This window comes from Patella vulgata, chromosome 2 (assembly GCF_932274485.2).
Source record: "Patella vulgata chromosome 2, xgPatVulg1.2, whole genome shotgun sequence".
Taxonomy (NCBI): Eukaryota; Metazoa; Mollusca; class Gastropoda; family Patellidae; genus Patella; species Patella vulgata.
In genome coordinates, this window is record NC_065880.2 from 34,919,580 (window position 1) to 34,939,187 (window position 19,608).

General features: G+C 32.2%; 1 protein-coding gene across 23 annotated transcripts in view; it reads left to right on the forward strand.

Annotated features, from left to right (window-relative positions):
• The window catches only part of LOC126809600 (collagen alpha-1(XXIII) chain), a 114,123-nt gene that overhangs the window by 62,697 nt on the left and 31,818 nt on the right, over positions 1-19,608 (forward strand). For 13 of the 23 annotated variants that reach the window (XM_050534238.2, XM_050534249.2, XM_050534246.2 and 10 more), the window contains 15 exons: positions 1,258-1,284; positions 2,063-2,203; positions 2,778-2,813; positions 4,303-4,338; positions 4,624-4,659; positions 4,977-5,048; positions 5,360-5,422; positions 5,648-5,677; positions 7,236-7,334; positions 7,843-7,869; positions 10,341-10,376; positions 12,634-12,813; positions 16,125-16,196; positions 18,835-18,960; positions 19,182-19,244. In XM_050534238.2, the coding sequence (XP_050390195.1) occupies positions 1,258-1,284; positions 2,063-2,203; positions 2,778-2,813; positions 4,303-4,338; positions 4,624-4,659; positions 4,977-5,048; positions 5,360-5,422; positions 5,648-5,677; positions 7,236-7,334; positions 7,843-7,869; positions 10,341-10,376; positions 12,634-12,813; positions 16,125-16,196; positions 18,835-18,960; positions 19,182-19,244 (1,044 nt within the window). Of the gene's footprint in view, positions 1-1,257; positions 1,285-2,062; positions 2,204-2,777; positions 2,814-4,302; positions 4,339-4,623; positions 4,660-4,976; positions 5,049-5,359; positions 5,423-5,647; positions 5,678-6,341; positions 6,417-7,235; positions 7,335-7,842; positions 7,870-10,340; positions 10,377-12,633; positions 12,814-13,511; positions 13,644-16,124; positions 16,197-18,834; positions 18,961-19,181; positions 19,245-19,608 lie in introns of all 23 variants that reach the window. The other 10 variants (XM_056098597.1, XM_056098600.1, XM_056098603.1 and 7 more) reach the window with 10 other exon arrangements.

Consider the following 19,608-nt stretch of genomic DNA (forward strand, 5'->3'; position numbering starts at 1 on the left):
ACCCTAATGATGTTCCTTTTAATATCTGCACATAAAAGACCGTAACTTTCTGGATTATGGTCCCTGTTTGTACGAAAAATCGCATTTTTATCCAATTTTAAAAAACGTTTAAATTTATCACCATTACACCCTAATGATTGTTGAGTTCCAATTTCATGAAAATTGGACCAAAACTGTCTGACAAAATGGCGGCTCCTTTCGCTATTTGCACATATCAGACCGTAACTTCCTAGATTATGGCCCCTGATTGTACAAAAAATCGTGTTTTTTAGCTTGTGGATTCTCTTGTGAAGGTTGTATTCGAATTTTCGGAAAATCGAAACGAAACTGCCCGACAAAATGGTCGCTCTTTGTAATCAAATTGTGTAAAAGTATGTAATACGAAGGTTGTGGACCCTCTAGAGGTCACGATTTTTAATTGATTTTGATGAAACTTAAAATACATGTTTATGTCCCAAAAATCTCAGTCCCGTTCATTATTTGCGCACTTCAGACCATAGCTTTCTGGATTGTGGCCCCTGATTGTAGCTTGTTCTCTATTCATCTGTTGCAAAATGTGGGCGTATCTTGCCTGGCAACCGCTGGTTCAGTTTATATTTATTATGTTGTTGCTTTTAGAATGGTATCGATATTGTCATACCTATAAACGGCCCCACACCCTCTCCATCACAATTGAGTTTTGGCATTGTTTCCCTTTAAGTTATTTGATGTTATTACATGCCTGTATGGACATAGCCCCATACAAATATCTCTTTCTAATAGTCCTTTTGTCTCAGTAAATGCTGAAAGAAAGATAAGGTATATCGAAGAATCAGTGGAGTCATATTTATGTAGATTAAAAAGAAAATAGGAGGTTAGTCAAATATTAGGAGAGGACCAATCATTGTAATGTAGAAAACTAAAATTTAGTATTCTTGTATCACTAGAATGAACTCATACTTCCAGTCTAATATTACATACTGTTTGTGTAATGTCTGAAAGTAGATCACCGATTATCAGTTCAGACATCATCAGGTTTAAGAAAGTTATCGCATTGAAAGATGAAAAAAGATCACCAAGGTGAAACAATAATATATGATAAATGCCAGTATGTAATTAGGTGTTGATAGTTTAATATCTATACTGATTGAGTAGTAGAGTATTGTCTCAACATTTTCTACCAGGTCATAGTTATCTCCCCATTAGTCTCCCAATACATTTTCTCTACTATTTCTTGGAATTACAGATGTATTTTAATCAACTGATATATTATTTCAGGGCATTCCAGGTGAAAAGGGCCAAAAGGTAAATAGTGCATAGTTTTAATATTTATAGCTTCTGTGTGTTTTAAAAAAGTTTGAAGGAAATTTTGTAAACATGATTCATGTAAATGAAAACTACTACCTATAAAACATTAAATAAAATAGTATAACAAATGATCATTTAGGTTATATATTTTTTTGTGGGTATGAGGAGGGATATATTGATTTAGTTCTTGTTATAATATATGAGAATGGTCTTCTGCTCTACAATTTAAATAACATACTTATAGAAAACAAATATGTATGGGAGAGCATTCTCTCAACATTATCACGGTATTGTCAGCATCATTGGCTGAATAATGCTAAAAGAGAATATTATTTGAAACATCACCCAAATAGATAAATAATTGTTTTGCAGAAGTATGTGTTATAGTTTATGGCTCTGTCCAGTTTGTAAATGTCTAAAAGAGGGGGGTTGGGTGGCCGAATGGTTAGCACGTGCATGCTGTATCATACGGCCTGTCATGGAGTCAACTGGCGTGGTTTCGAATCCCCGGTTGTACGTGACAAGGAGTAGGGTCGCCTGTCCAACCTCGTGGGTTTTCTCCGGGTCCTCCGGTTTCCTCCCACTGCTAAAGACCCCTACGTGCAAGCGAATTAATGAAATAAAATTAAAACCATATGTTAGTCCCGAAATGACCTAGTTTGTGTTGAGTTGACGTTAAACCCCATTTCTCTCTCAAAAAGATAATTAAAATGATGTGATATATAACTACTGTATTGGATAAAATGTTATTATTCTCTTTTATTTCATCTTTCAGGGGACATCAGCAAATATAGAATATATACAAAATTTAGTTAATAATATAAAAATACCACCAGGTCCCCCTGGACCTGTAGGCTTACAAGGTCCCCCAGGTAGACAAGGGTCTACAGGTTTACCTGGATCTCCAGGGAAACAGGTATTCGTTCTTTTAGCTCTTTGATTTTTGAATGTTTTTCTTGAATTTAGATGTGGCAAATACACAATTATTGTGTATTTGGATGATTCAAAATTTATTGTGTTTCTGTATTTATCATTTTTAGTCCATTGAGTAAATAACTCAAATGTGTATGCTGTCATTCTCAAGTCAGCCCATCTGGTTTATACAATTTATGTAATTCTTCTAGATCTTCTGATATGAAGCCATTTCATGAATGGGTGGTGGGAATTTGATATAGATCTGCTCATTAAAGAATTTCTGTATCTCCAGGGTAAAATTATCAAGTGATTAATTTTCTTACATTTGTTCAATAATATATGAACATAATTTTAAATTTGCAGGCATTCATATTCATACCAAGCCAACTCTTTCGTAGACATGTACTCAATAATCAGCAGGTGACGCACTGCCCTTACATGGATCTCATAATTAGAACATCTAGAGATATCCATTATGTTACATACGCTTGTATTCTTTAGAAAATCTCTTAAAAGTAAATTAAATCCAGTTAGGAGGAAAACTTATACAATTGTTTATTGGTACATTTTTGCAGGGGTTTCCAGGACAAAGAGGTTACTCTGGCTTTCCGGTGTGTTATTAAGTTACATGATTATTTTTTATATCTAATTTTATCCTTGATCCACCCAGTTTTTTTTACCCCTGACATGCCACCACCATTTCTGCATTTGATTTTAAGTTTTTTTCCAACTATTGAAAGAATGAGATATATAGTTTTACTTTATGGCTACACTACTGTCTAAAATAAATCATTTCCATGATAAAAGAAATTTAAAGATGAGATTTCTGCATGAAAGATTTAAGTTAATAGTCAATTTTTTCTGAGGGTACATACATACCAAAAAAATAAAAATGAAAAGAACTAGGAATACAGTTAAAATACTTTAAAAATAAAATTCTAACTTTTATGGCACGCCTTTCTGTGAAATCTTTGTGGGGTTTACTTCGACCTGGGTTTCTGATATATAAATGGAAAGTTTTGTTTTTTGTCTTGTTCTGTTTTGAATAACCTTGGTTTACAATTTATAAAATATAACTGCATTTTTATTATTACTTATATTTCAGCACCTGATTCAAGAATTTATGTATTTTAAGCACAAATATTCACTCACGATTCTCATAAAATTCTTGGAAACTTTTTAAATTTTTTTGATTTTTGATATATTTGGAAGCACTTTCTATTTTTATTACTAAACATTTAGCATGATATATCTTAACATCTTTCAGGGTAGACAACATTGATTGTAAGGAAATATTCTAAACTCATAAAAATCAATTCTCAATGCCCTAATACATTTGTGCCAGATTTTCTTGAGATATCACATCCAGTAAATTTTTATCTTTTCTAGTCTTCATATTGGATCTGTGAGTACTGTTCCAGTTAAAAACACAAACACATATTCCCATGTTTATTATTTTTAGCACAAAATATGAAATAACTTTAAACTTTTTTATGTTGCTTATTTCTGTTCTGCATTGGCTTGGTCACTTTTTTGTCCTTGACTTTTTCCTGGTTATCTTTATTTTTTTTTATTGCAATATTTGGTGATGGTGCCAATTGTTTTTCAAATTCAGAAAGATACTTTTCTATAATCTTTTTAATTCTATATTTAAATGAAATACATGTATTCTTTATAAACTGGCTTCACTCCCAATTTCTTATGTGTAAGAATTGATAGGATAGTACTTAAAGGAATTGATGTGTATGTATTCAGAGTGATGTAGAATTACTGACTCCGGATATGTCAGGATTAGAAGTTTAAAAAGCCATCACACCTGTTTAGTTCATTTGAGTACTAATTGTTCAGTCTGATATGTCAGCCGTAATTTCACACACACTGACTAAACTATTCAGCTATTAGCCCAAAAAACTGAAACCAAAATGAACTCAATCTACAGATTAATTATGAATTTAACTGATAAATAAGAAAAACATTAGTAGAAGAGTTTTGAGTGCTGCTTAGTATTATGTAATAGTTACATGCATGTTATAAATTATTATAAGATATTGCTTTAATTGTTCATGGCTTTAATGTTTATTAATGTTGTCTTGGCTTCAGGGTCCAATCGGTCCACCTGGAAAAAGTGGCTTGCCTGTGAGTTATTTCCCTTAGTAGAAAATAAGTTTTAAAGACTAACTAACGATAAACTGATTGTTGGTTATGTCATTATGAAAATTAATTATGCTTTTATGTAAAGAGATACTGTGATTTGTAGTTAATCAATTTGTTGAATAATAAAAATGTGCTGCATGGCAAAAAATTAACATTTTGTCAGTGATTAGCATGAAACATAGAATTAATTTAATACCGTACAAATAATGATATATTTATTTCTTTCTTCTTTGTTCTGGTTATTTTTTGAAACAATTTTGATTTCAGGGATCAACTGGTGAGAAAGGAGACAGGGGTGAAAAGGTAAAAAATGAGGCATAGCATTACATTTGTTCAAAATTTTCATGACCACAGATTTGGCAATCATTTGTGCCTCTCTAATTTTTCATTAAAGTATTCTTTTAACAAAGTTTGAGTTTACTTCAGGTCTGATGAGTTGTGTTTTTCAGCTCAAGAAACCCTGAATTTGGAATTCATTAAATTTTATAAAAAGTATAATGTGTTCTTAGTTTGAAATATATTCTAAATTTTAATAACTGACACCCTTTGTGCACTTCAATTGGGAATATAACTGAATTTGACATGAAAGTTAAATTGTTATGTATTTTTGTTATTTTTAGGGTGAAAGTGGTGAAAAGGGAGAAAAAGGAGCGGTTGGTTTACCAGGTTTTGATGGTATTAGAGGTGATAAGGTATAGTCGCTAGATTATTAGGACATATTTTTATTTCTTTTTGTTATATGGAATGTAGTTAAAGGAATAAGGGGATTCATTATCAGTATCATATTTATAATTGTCTATTTCTTAGCCACAGCGACATTTCCTTTTCTGATGTATAGGTTTTTTTCTAGAGAAAGATTTTATTTATCAATTTGTTTTTCAGGTCAAGTGTTTGTTTAGACACACAAATGAAGTTGTTTGTAAACACAGATGTATATCTCACATGTACTAGTCTACTAATAGATGCTTTGATTTTGATTGTATAAAGAATTTCTTTCTTGCAGGGCATTAAAAGATCTATCAAATTAGATGGAGAAAGTAGTTTTAGAGAAATCATATCCTTGAAGGTACAAATTATCTCCCTTGACACAATATTACTTCCCCTTAATTTTATCTGTTATCTCTGAACAGAAATATTTTTATTAATCCCTTATATTTTCTGTGATATGATTTAATACAGATATTAAATTGATCTAAAATGAAATATTTTCAATCTGATGAATGATTTACTGATGTTTGGCAGAGGTAGTAGTTGTTATTAAATAGAACTAATAGATTTGATTTCATTATAGGGATCAACATATGAAGTGATAACAATAAAGGTTTGTTGTACATGGCATGGTCTTTGGGTGCAATTTTTAAATACCATAGTTGTTTTGTTTTTTACAAAGAATTTTGTTTACAGAGTATATGTTGTGCATGACTGATGTTAGTCCTGTGATGTTTTTTTGGTTGCATGCTTATTTTTTTTTTATATATATATATATATATATATATGTATATGAGTCAATTGAAGAACAACGGTTTAATACTATTATTCTTTGTAATAAAAAAATTGTAAAAAATTAATAAAAAAACAAATTTTTATCAGTACCTAAGTTTTATGAGCACTTTCTGTTCAGGTTAACTTGGTCAAATTTGATAATGAGCCTTTTCTGTTCATTGCATCAATACCATGAAGACTAAGTGTGAGAATGAGCATTTATAAAGGTGCAACTATTTATTTTGGCATAAGGCAGAGTATATCAGTCTCACTGTTGGCTTGGTTATGTATGAACTAATTACTTTTGAATCATTGTTCTTTAAGATGACCCCACTGTTATGGAAAATATTATCAATTTCCGTAAATCAAAAATTTGTGTTTGATATTATCCCAAAGAATATTACTCCACATTGTAGAAACTTGTTTGCATGTTGAGTTTATAACTTAGTGTGTTGTTGTTTGTGTTTTATGTCAATGTTGCATGATGCATGTTCATGTTTTAGGGTGATTTTGGACCACCTGGTTTACCTGGCCCGCTTAAACTTGAAGATTGGGAAACCAGGATAATAGAAATAAAGGTAGGAGTCGGAAAAAATAAAACCATTGTATTAACAGTATAATCTGAATGGATTTCACGTGGATTATATTGTTGTCGCCCGTATTTGAAATATAGGTTTTTATTCCAGAGATCTTGGTTCCGTTCGACAATTGCAAGTATCGGACCGTAACTGCTTGGATTATGGCCCCTGATTTTACGGAAAATCACATTTTTAGCTCATGTTAATAGAGGTATCTTTATAACATATGAATTTATGTACAAAAATTCAATATGTGATAAATTTTTAGTGAAATTTGTTTGTTGTTACACCGTCATGTATTGCCATCACCACTGTCCTTGTTCTCAGTTGCTAAGGACACTCAAGAGGCTGAAGATATAACCTATGGGAACAACTTTGCTGCTGTGAATGTATGTTTTGTTGTCTTGTCTATCTAAACTAGATGATGAATGGTATCCCGTTTGCATGCTTTCAGTTCCTTTGTTGCATGATACATATTTTATTTAAAAATTTGTTTGAGATATGTGAATATTTGATTTTAAAGAATTATCTTAATTTAGAATAAGATTTGCTTTAGAATCAGTAAAAAGATATTCTTTGAATGGCATTTAATAATTAGAACATAATCAAATAACACACTATTTATGGATAACTATTACTATAGTTTATTTCACTGGGACGTTTCAACAAGATTTCACAAGTCGTTATCAAGCATAACACTTCCTTTTAAAATTTTGCTAAAGATTTATTGCTGTAAGGAACATAGTGTTGTATTTAAGCGAACAGTGAAATAAAAATTGACTTGATTATTTTTCTATTGGGTTTATGTTTACATCACAGGGAGAACCAGGAGAGGGTGGACCTCCAGGACCTAAAGGTGACGTAGGACCATCTGGTTTACCAGGGTTTGATGGTGTACCAGGACCACCAGGTGATCAGGTAAAATATTTTAATTATGACGTATCCAGTTTTAAAACACTACAATAAGAAATCAAAATAAGAGAAGGCAGTGTTTCACTCACATGGCAAAGTTTACCTATAGCACACTTAATTGCATATGACCCACTTCTTTAGTCCTGTTTGGGCAAAAAAGAAAGAAATTAAACTCCATTACATTTTCCAAAGATTCCTCAAAAATCTAAAGAACCGTACCTATGTGCCTTGTCTTTGGTTATCACAAAATGTATCAAATGTTAAAATCTGATGATTATTGTTAATATTACGGCAATAATTTAAAAAAAAACAACTTCAGTGATTTCGGACATTTCACATTGTCGTCGAAAGTTAGAAATAGCTTGAAACTTTTAAGCCAAACCTACTTTCCCTGTAAAACCGAAGACATCGAATTGATCAGACAAGTAGTTTCTGAGATATGCTCAAGTGGAAAAATAATAATAATAATAATAAGGCATGTAATATTAAAGTTTTGTGAATATTTCTTTTACAGGGACCTCCTGGACCAATAGGACCAGCTGTAAGTAAACTAAGTTTTTATACAATCACATTTTGCTGTTGCCCCCGTCAGTACATATGCCTGTCCATCGTCCACAATTCCATGTGAGCACTCTACAGACTACATTTATCATCTGATTGTTTTGAAATTGATATATGCTGTATACAGTGAGATGAAGACGCTATTTCCATTAATTATATCTAGAGTTATGGGCCTTGTTTCACTTTGTTGAACATTGTGAATGCTCTAACAACAAAAGTTATCATTTGATCTGTATGAAATTTATATGCATCATTTAGATTAGTGAAGCGAAGAAAGTTGATTTCTTCTAGAGTTATGACCCTTTTTTCACTTTCTTGACCCTTATGAATGCTTGAATGATGAAAGTTATCATCTGATCTGTATGAATTTTATATGCATCATTTAAATTAGTAAAACAAAGAATCATATTGAATTTCAGCAATTTCCGTTAATTTCTTCTTGAGTTATGACCTTTGTTTCACTTTGTTGCACCTTGTAAAATTTATGCAATTTATACAGATCATTTAAATTAGTGACATGAAGACTTCTATTGAATTTCAGCAATTTCCAATAATTACGTGTTGAACCTTGTGAACATTCGAATGACGAAAGCTATCATCTGATCTGTACGAAATTTATATTGATCATTTAAATTAGTGAAATGAAGAATCCTATTGATTTCAGCAAAGTCAATTATTTACTTGTACTGTTATAGCCCTTGTTACATCTTGTTGAACCTTGTGAACACTGTGATCTGTATGAAATTTATATGCATCGTTTAGATTAGTGAATTTGATCCCTGCATTGGCCGAGAAAGTTCATCCAGATTTTCCGGCGTGGTTCCCCCTTGTCAGTGATGCAGGACAGAGGGCCTGACAAGGACAGCTGTCTAGTCATTCGGATCAGACGAAAAACAGAGGTCCCGTGTATACATTGGAATGCACGTAAAAGATCCCTTGGCAGTTGGAATTCAATATAAGAGTAGGTGATAGTGCCGCTGCCCGGGCAAAATTTCCCTCATAGCACACTGTATGGCGTATGCCCGTCTTCATTAGCCCAGCATAGGAGCAGAACAGTAGGACGTTAAACCCCATTTCATTTAATTCATTTCATTTCATTTCAGATTAGTGAAACGAAGAAAGTTGATTTCTTCTAGAGTTATGACCCTTTTTTCACTTTCTTGACCCTTATGAATGCTCGAATGATGAAAGTTATCATTCAATCTGAATGAAATTCATATACATTATTTAAATTAGTGACACGAAGAAGCCTTTTGAATTTCCATCAATTACTCCTCAATTTATGGCCCTTGTTTTACTTTGTTGAGCTTGTGAACTTTTCGAATGACAAAAGTTATAATCCGATCTATATGAAATTTATATGCATTATTTGAATTAGTGAAATGAAAAATGCTGTCAAATTTCAATAATTTCTGTAAATGACTTCCAGAGTTAAGGCCCTTGTTTCAGTTTGTAGAACCTTGTGAACCCTCAAACGAAGAAAATTATGATCTGATCTGTATGAAATTGTCTTGTAAATAAATGCCCCAAATTGTCTACAAAAGAATAAATATGCGATAACCCTTGTCAACCCCTCGGACTATTTAGCTGCTGTTGGCTTATGTTTCTTGCCTGGCAACCTATCTTAGAATAATTTCTTATTGCCCCCCCATCTTTTGGAGGAAGCAGGATACTAGTGAAATGGATTTGTGTGTCTGTCCATCACACATTTTGGAGCACCAGAAATCTGCTTCCAATTGATTTTCTGGCGTGATTTCCCCTTGTCAGTGGTGCGGGACAGAGGGCCTGACAAGGACAGCTGTCTAGTCATTTGAATGGGACAAAAAAACGAGGTCCTGTGTATACATTGGCCTACACATATAAGAGTAGGCCGCAGTGCTGCTGCCCGGGCAAAATTTTCCTCATAGCACACTGTATGGCATATGCCCGTCTTCATTAGCTCAGTCGGAGCAGAACAATAGGACGTTAAACCCCATTTCATTTCATTTCATTTTTTTGCTTCCAATTGAAGTAGAATGCCCAAACTTTATAAAGGGTCTACACTGTCTTGACAGGGTTCAAAAATGAGCATTTTCTTCTCAGGCTAAGTCTAGAGTTAAATAATTTGATTTTTTTGCTACTTTTGAACATGATAATTGGGAGAGAGTGATAAAATTTGGTGTATATTAGATATGCTCTATGCTTTATAAGATAAATGTGCAAGTTAGTAATGAATGTCATCTATTTATTTTCGTATTTAGACACTGGACATTTACATCTACCTCACTGTTAAGAACACTGAAAACCACACCTCATTTCATGAGTTGTCTTGTAAATTGTTACAATAAAGCTTTTGTAAACAGTAATACTTTTCGAAACGAGGGTGGGGTTTAGGTATGTTTAAAAAAGATAGAATGGAGTGGGATACAAAGATGTTAGGTAGCATTGACACATTTGATCCATCTCTTACAGGGTCCACCAGGAAAGGATGGTTTACCAGGCGAGCCAGTAAGTACCAAATCTATTTTTATGCAATTGTTTTAATATCATATTGTTCATGTATTAATGCATTCATTATTATACAGAAAAAGAAGATTTAATCTTGACAAATTGTTTCCAAATATTCATTCTTAAATGCGAGAAGGATCTGTCTTTGATTTTGTGTGCAACATTGATTAGTTTTCTTCTTCTGTGTAATTTCAGATAATAAAAAGTGACAGTCTGTTCAATAAATCTACAATTTGAAATGTTGTTTTTAAATTACAATGTTGTTATTGAGGTGATTAAACAGATTATGAATGATTATTTCTGATCATAATCAAGGAGGAGAAATTGTTTTTATTTAAACAACATTTTTGTTAAGACACTGTTCTGAAATGAGATTGGGTAACGGGCTAATCTCTTCGAAATTAGGATAAATCAATAACTAGACTGTCACTTTGGAAAAAATGATAAATGTATTTAAAGACACAATTTGAAATGCATCAAACAAGTAAGCCTATACATGGTATTATACATATAAGTAACTGAGATAACTCCACAACTTAAATTGCTCACGTTATTAAAAATTTGAAAAAAAAAACCCATCTCAGTATAAAATGTATGTTTCAAAACTATTCTTCAGATTGTGCCTATAAATACTTGGGACTTATTTATGAAAACTTAACAGATGATCATACTAAAAGCATCTTCATTTAAGTTTTCATGTAGAAGACCCTTCTTTACTGAAATTATGAGAGTGAATTGAATCATAGTGCTTTGGCTGATTGTATGATTTTGAAATGTTTTAAACAAAATTGAAAAACTAATATTTCAGGTAGTGCTTTTAGATTAAATGCTTCAATAACAGTTATGATAGATTTAGTTATTCATAACTTACAGGATGATATCAAATTGAACAATTTTTGAAGAAATCATTCTGGGATAAACGATTGTCTCCCTAATGAGATATTCCCTATTTGGAAAGGCATTTATTAAACTGATAAATGATGATTGATGAATGAAAAAGAGAGGTTTATTAATCAGACTTTCAAGGAATTCAGAAGGGGATTTCGGTCGCAAAGTCATATAAATATGGCTATATTGGACCAGTTTTTAGTTATCGTACTCACGAGCTGGAATGGCATGAAAACGCTTTTGGAGTCGTCTTGTTTCAGGGGTGGCCCTCCATACTCCCAGATGCCATGCTTCACTGGCCGTGACTAAAATTCTTCTAGCATTTCATCCCCCCCCCACCGGCCCGCCTCAGGTCATCTGGTCCATATGCCTATTGGTTAAACATGAAGCTTTTAACACACAAATAAATGAGTGATCGTTTAAAGATGGGTTCCCAGAAAAGTATTTATCGGGTGGTTATTTCCAATAAAAGTATGGCAATTTTGGTATATATGGAAAGTAGAGATATCCAATCTTATTAGAAAAATACTGGATTCCCTGAAAAACACTCATGGTGCGTATACAGGACAAAAATGTAAGGGTTCCCCTAATCAACAGCCCGACGATTAAGAATTTCTGGACGTGTGATGTCAAAAGTCACACGCGAACATTGAGTGCTTGATGTACAAGTTGATAAACTTTATGAAGAGTTAGACGTACAACACTTTCTGAGATAAAAATGACGGAAAAAGACGCGGGTGGTGGATAATCCGAGAATTTAGTTAGGATTCATTATTTGTAATAAATAGTAAGCGATTAAAGACAACATCATCTTATGTATGCAATGAATTCTCCTCTGACCCCCAAGACGTGACGTGAACATGACCTGGTTTGATCGAATTTTAATAGCAGTGAATTCCTTCGCATTTACAATGTTTGAAAAGGATTTGAAGCATAATTATGACAAATTAATTAGTTTGAATATGTTTTTAGTCCATATATCCATTAAATCACCCAGTTTGTACGCGGGAACCCATCTTTAATGCGAAAATTAAAAAAAACAAGTTTTAGAATTAATGTAATCCAAATATTCGAAGATGTGTAAAATATAACTTGTGAGCATAGTAAACCTCTCTTAAAATAAGACTATGTTTCAATACTTATGTAGAAAATTTCTTTATATATCTACATAGAATATCTTTATAACTTTCCGTTCTCTGGTTTCTTTGATTCCTTCTCTTCTATTCTTGTCTATCTTTCTTTCTGATATTATTCTCTATCTTTCTTTCTGATATTATTCTCTATAATATGACATGAACATGTGAAATATGTGTTGTGCTATTCTGTGCACTTCGCTGCCGGTTCCTAACACTGCTTTGCATACTAACAGGGTCCGAGAGGATTCCTAGGGATCAAAGGGGAGATGGGCTACCCTGGTCTCCCTGGGCGGATGGGTGCTAAAGGAATGAATGGAGTAACAGGTAGACCGGGGCTCACTAAATATAATGGCAAACCAGGCCTTCGAGGTCTTCCAGGCATACAAGGAAAGATAGGCCCTATAGGATTAAAAGTGAGTTGAGGCATGTAAACAAATTCTATGGTAATCTATGCATGCATTTTTTTTTAAAACTATTGTGTGGAACTCTCTTTTTTAATGGTTTTTGGGTACTTCTCACTACACTTCACATCAAAATATACTTTCTTGCACATTAGTAAACATGACTGTTCACTATATTATTTTGAGAAAGCATAAAATCTCTCAATTTATGCACCTTGTCATAGTAAAATTATGTTATCTAATTCACAGACACAGCATTTTCAATGTGCACATAATTTTAGAAAAGCAAATGACTTTGAAAATTTGTAATACTCTTGCATCTATTCATAATATCTCTTTTGCAGAATCATTAATTATAGTGATAAATGACTCCTTAGAAGGGGCTTTCAAAAATAAATGGAAGAATTGTTTTTGGTGTGTTTTGATATCAATGATAATGCCTTAGTGAGCAGTCAGTATTTTTTAAAAATCTTTTTTAGTAATCTACTTTAATATTTTATAACTTTGATTAATGCATGGTGTCGTATCTTTTAAGTTCTTCTACTTAATTTTTCTTACACTTTATTCTTTAAAAAAAAAATAAACAATAACAGGTAATTAATCCTTTTATATTAACTTTATTACATTACTAAATGCTAGTGCCTTGAATGTGCACACGTTCACCGGCAGCGCGTCCAAATAAGGTAAGGTAACAGTAGCACGGCTAGTAGATCTATCTGCTTGTGTTACAGGGAGAAAAAGGTGCTAGGGGGGGCCGTGGGGTTGGGTATGACCCTGACGGAAATTTTCCTGCAGGATTTATCCAGGGCCCTCCAGGTCCACCAGGAACGCCTGGGAAGAAGGTAATGTATGGTATCACCAGTGCTTCTTGTTTAAGACTGAACCTTTAGTTATATTATGTATACTAGAACTTTGGTTGGTGCTGTTTGTCTTATTTGTAAGCATGGCTGCTACTAACATTAGGCATTGTCATGTGATATATAATAAACGAATGTCTTGTATGTATCATTATCATCATCACTCATGATCATTTAAACCATTATTTTATGTAGTAGCTTTAAGTGAAACATCAAAATAAAGGTTCTGTTTATTAGCTTTTTTTTACAGACAATAATTATATTCAAGGTTACCTTTTGCTACAGTCACAAACCTAAAACAAAGCTGATATTTCTACATTGGATTCTTGTGGATTAAATATTAAAATCCATCATTTTCAAAAGAACTATTGGAATTTATATCCAATAAAATTAATCAATTTTAGCAATTTTATTAACTGCAACAAAAGGTGCTTAAGCTAGATTAAGTGACTGCAGCAAATGATCATATTAGTTAATTAAGAAATTATGTAATGTGATACTTATGTGATTGGATATGTTCTCATAGTCTTGTGGATCTGGAAAACGTAGACGAACTTGTCGTATGGAAGTAAGAGATATTGTCTCAGTTAAGAAGAATAGAAGACGGAACCGTAAAACTCGCGTCCCCCGAAATCTTAGAGAGTTGCTTAAGACTCCAACAGAGGTATTGAGTAGTTCAACTGTAGAAAATCTATTCTGTAATTTTTAACATTTGCTGCAGTCAACAAAAATTTTATAGTTAATGGTGAAGGTATATATCTGTATGTATGTTTCCTTCCTTTTTTGGTCTTGTTGGTTGGACACAGTGCAATGAAGACATTATTTTATTATCAGTTGAATAAATGGAATGGTAACAATATATTGATTGAGCAATAGATTGATCATAAAAGTAATAAACTCTGCTGTCCTGGTTGTAAAGCAATTTGTAGCGATTAGAAAAAAGGCAGGAAACAACCAGATTAATATGTTAAATAATTTCTTTGCAAACATCATTTATACATTCTTTTGCTCTAAGCAAACTCTTCACTTAATTGTGATAATAATTTAGACAGGACCATATTTAGCAAAAAAAAAAAATAAATAAATAAAAAAATACACACTATAGCTTACAAAATCGAAAAGTACTTATGGAATGAAAACTGCACCAACGAAGTTCAATTTGTAATTAATAAAATTGACAGAATCAAAAATATTTTAAATAAATGTGTTAAAATGGTTCTGTCTAACATGACTATAATATGACTATAATTTCATTATAATTATATTTTTAATAAGATTAGTTTAAATAGTATTTCTTCTATCTGATTACTTTCCTGCTGTAAGCTTATTTTGTAAAAAAGAAACAACAACAAACAAAAATAAATAAACAAAAATATTATTACATTTCTTTTAAAAATTTTGAGGGCTCACTTTTTGAACTTCTAGTATCATATATCAAATTATAGCTAAAATGTAACTAACAAAATTAAGTTTAAAACGGTGATGGTGTCTTTGCCAGATATTGTAAGATTATATTCCTTTATATTTATATTTTGTTTCAACTTGTAAGTAAAGATATACCTGTAATTTATAATATCACTTAAATAATTATTGGTCATTTCTCGAAATTGTAATTATTTAACTTATCCAAAATGCAGGTATATGCTTAATGATAGATTTATATATAGCTATGTTTTATCCTTCCCTTTATTGAAGATGCATATTTCTATTGTTTTCACTTTATTTAGTTACAAAGTGTATTAAGATATATCTATTCTGTGTTGTTGGGTTTATGAATGTATGCAGTTGTGCATATACATGTAATCCACTATAGTATTATTATATATTAGTTTCAGTTCTGAATACTATCATTTATGGCTATAGTTATTGATGATATTCTGTGTATATTTATATTCATCCATATTATGCATTGTTGTTGTAATTATGTATTTTTATGAGAATTATTTTATTTTGTATTGTATTATTATGTACATCTCACATGTTATTGTTAATGTACATATCGTTTGGCATCATGTTGATTCTGTAAGTTATTTTCAGAGCTTCCCAGGGTGTAGCGGAGGGTCCTGGATAAAAAAACCTTGGCTATAGGCATTATTCTATATATACTATTAGATTATTCTCTTTCTTGGTGGTGGTGTGGTCACTTTTATTATTATTGATGGGTTGGGGGAAAATTTTAAATTTCCAGGTCCCTCCCCTTAAAGGAGACCCTGATATTTTAAAAAAAAATATTTATAAATATTATATACTATTCACGATGAGAAATATTTATTATTTTCATATTCTGTAAATATAAGAATTATTTAATTTTCTATGGATATGATTTATCATTCAAAGACTTTTCATTTAATTTGAAATGCATATTGTAGCTTCTATGTTTTATGATTGTCAATATACATTACTGATTGGCATAATCATTATAAGCATGCCTTATTTTCTATCTCTTTCTCTTTCTGCCTTCTATAGGGTGATATTGGTTTGCCAGGAGTTGCTGGACCCAAGGGAGAATCTGGGGAAAAGGGCAAACGGGGCAAAAGGGTAAATACTCAACATGTGATTTTATCTACATTTGGCTTCCATCCTCCTAGTCCCTGCATGATTATTGGTAATTGATTCTCTGCATGTTACAGATTCCGTCGTGTATTTGTCCTCTGTCTGTATGTAAATATTTCTCTTGTATAAAAACCCTGCCATGATTTTGAAGTGCATCATGATAAAGATGTTAGCAATTTAATTTTTTAAACTAAGTTACAATGATATTCCAAAACGGAAATGACAGCACGTTAAACTTGATATTATTGCATGTAATAAGACCCCTTACCATTAATATCACTTTGATCTTTGGTTAATATTTGTTATTTTGATATTTGACTCAAATATTTGCGGATAAATTATTTAATAGAATTAGATTAATTCAAATTTTATTTAAATTTTAAAGTTGATATTTATGTATTGATAATCACTTTTAAAAAAGAAGAGTCAAGAATTATATCTGGTAATTAGCATTTATTGCCTCTTGCCATTCAAATAACATAATATTAGAATATAAGTCAATAGTGGAGTTAATTGTAGAGAATTAAAACCGGTATGTCATCTTCCTGAAATTAGTGACAATAATAGTATCCAGTACTAGCGTTATTGAAAAATGTATCCCAAAATCATAGGAATGGATCAGTTGTAATTAAGTATCTAGAAAACATAGCAATGATGAAACTTTCAGTTTATGTAGTTCAATGTTATTGTTTAGGACTCCATATTTTTGTTGAAGTCTGGTTATATTAAAGGGAATGGAAGCTAATAATTAACCCATTTTTTAACGGGACCTCATCTGACCCAATTCTGGCCGGTTCGTTTCAAAATGCATTAAGAACTCTGATATGTATATATATATATATATATATATATAAACTCATGCAGATCTTTGTAATTCTTGTTGTAAATAGCATGCAAACCTGTCTATCGATAGGGTTAAGTGTTTTCCTTACAATGTATTTAAATTACAATTAAAAAGATGTTGACTTTGTGTGTGTCAAAAGCATGATATGTGTGTATCTATTGTGTTGTCTGATAGATTAACTGGTATTAGTCCCTTGTGTTTTCGTGTTACCCCTTGAATGCTCCTTTTAAGAGAGGTTGAAATCCTAAACATAGTGTTTATTCAGTGTACAAAAAATATTAGTTGTGGTTCTTGTTTTGCATGAATTGTACCCAGTGTTACTATTCCATCTCTTCCCCTCAGATATTTTTTGATTTTTTTTACAGTTATTTAATTGAAATTATTATTTTTTGTCCCCCTTTCGAAGAAAGCAGGGGACTATTAAAATAGGTTCGTCTGCCTGTCTAGCTGTCTGTCACACTTTTTGAGACACAATAACCCTCCTTATAATTGAGCTAGAATATTCAAACTTGGTGTAGATGTTTATTAGGTCAATACCTTGATGGAATTCGAAGATGAGCATTTTCTGCTTAGAGTGAGCAGAGATAAGCAATTTGATTGGTTGATGCTTTGGGACACGGTAACTTTAGTTCTAATTAAGTGAGAGTGATAAAACATGGTGTATAGTTTCATTGCATCAATACCTTGATTAAGTTCGATAATGATCATTTTCTTCTCAGGGTAAGCAGAGCGATAAGCAATTTGATTGGCCGAGACTTTGGAACACAATAACTCTCCTTCTAATTGAGCTAGAACGTTCAAACCTTGTGTAGGTGTTTATTAATTCCATACCTTGACGGAGTTCGAAGATGAGCATTTTCTGCTTAGGGTAAGCAGAGATAAGTAATTTGATTGGTTGATGCTTTGGGACACAATAACTTTAGTTGTAATTAAGTGAGTAGTGATGAAATTTGGTGTATAGTTTCATTACATCAATACCTTGACTAAGTTCGATAATGAGCATTTTCTGCTCAGGTTAAGCAGAGCGTTAAGCAATGTTATTGGTCGATACTTTGGAACACAATAACTCTCCTTCTAATTGAGGTAGAATGTTCAAATTTGATGTAGGCGTTCATTAGGTGAATGCCTTGATGAAGTTCTATGATAAACATTGTCTGCTTCGGTAAGCAGTGATAAGCAATCTGATTGATGCTTTGGGGCACGAGAACTTTGGTTTTAATTAAGTGAGAGTGATGAAAATCGAGTTCATTATATCAATACCCTAACTAAGTGCGATGATGAGAATTTTCTGCTTAGGCTAAGGAGCAATAAGCAATTTGATTGGTCAAGACTTTGTAACATAACAACTCTGCATTTAATTGAGGTAGAATGTTTAAATAAATTTGATGTAGATGTTCATTAGGTGAATGTCTTGACTGAGTTCAAGGATTAACATTTCAAGCTAAAGCTAAATGCTTTGTGACAAGATAACTTTGATTCTATCTGATAGAGAGTGATGAAACTTAGTGTATACTGGTAGTTGATAATCAGTTTGATTGCTTGATACTTTTGAAAAAAATAAATGTGCTATTAATTAATATGTGTCATCTATTTATTTTGGGATTTCGGCGGGGGACATCAGTCTCTCTGTTGGCTTGTTCCTTTTGATTTCTACTATTGAACTTATTATGAATTAAGTAAATGAAGCATTTTTTTACAATTACAATTTTGTCGAATTTCACTGCCCATAATAGCATATTTAGTTACAAGTAGCGTGCATCATTCAATTTTAAATATTAGGGTCGTAGAGGCAACAAAGGTGACCATGGTCCTGAGGGTCGTGTTGGATTCCCAGGCCCACAAGGTCCACCAGGTGAAAAAGGCGATACAGGAGCTAAAGGTAGCATAGGGCTACCTGGTCAACAGGTATGTAAATCTTATTTTCCCAAACCAAAAATGATAAGCTTGTCTGAAGCTCACAGATTAGATATGGAATCTACATTGTTGTTGTGGCTCTTATATTTGATCAGAATTTATTATGACTTTAATTGATCTTAAACAATTCAGTAGAGTAAGCATTAATAAAACCGAAGCCTAAACAGTTATGGTTATAAAATCATTTATTTCTTAAAACTCTACTACAACAGGGTATTCAAGGTTATACGGGTAGAAACGGTGTTGATGGTAGACCAGGAGAACCAGGACCTCCAGTAAGTACTGTTAGGAAGCATTTTCAAAATTTCAGTCCCACTGGCTATCAACCTAACAAGATACATCCAAAACCACACCAATGTCATCCAGACACAAGTAGTAATAGTAATAATGATAATAATTTATTAAACTTATATAGCGCCAGAATCCAGCTGGAACAGCTGCTCTATGGCACTTTTACAATGCTACAATATGAGAATAAGAATATATATATTTAAAAAATAAAAATTCAACGTAAAAAAACCTTAACATATAAAAGACATGCAAAAGTATATCAGATTAATTTTAAAAAAGGCTAAAACATGTTAAGAGCAAAGTAAACTGATAATCAATTAAAAGCTTTAATAAATAACTCTCTTTTAA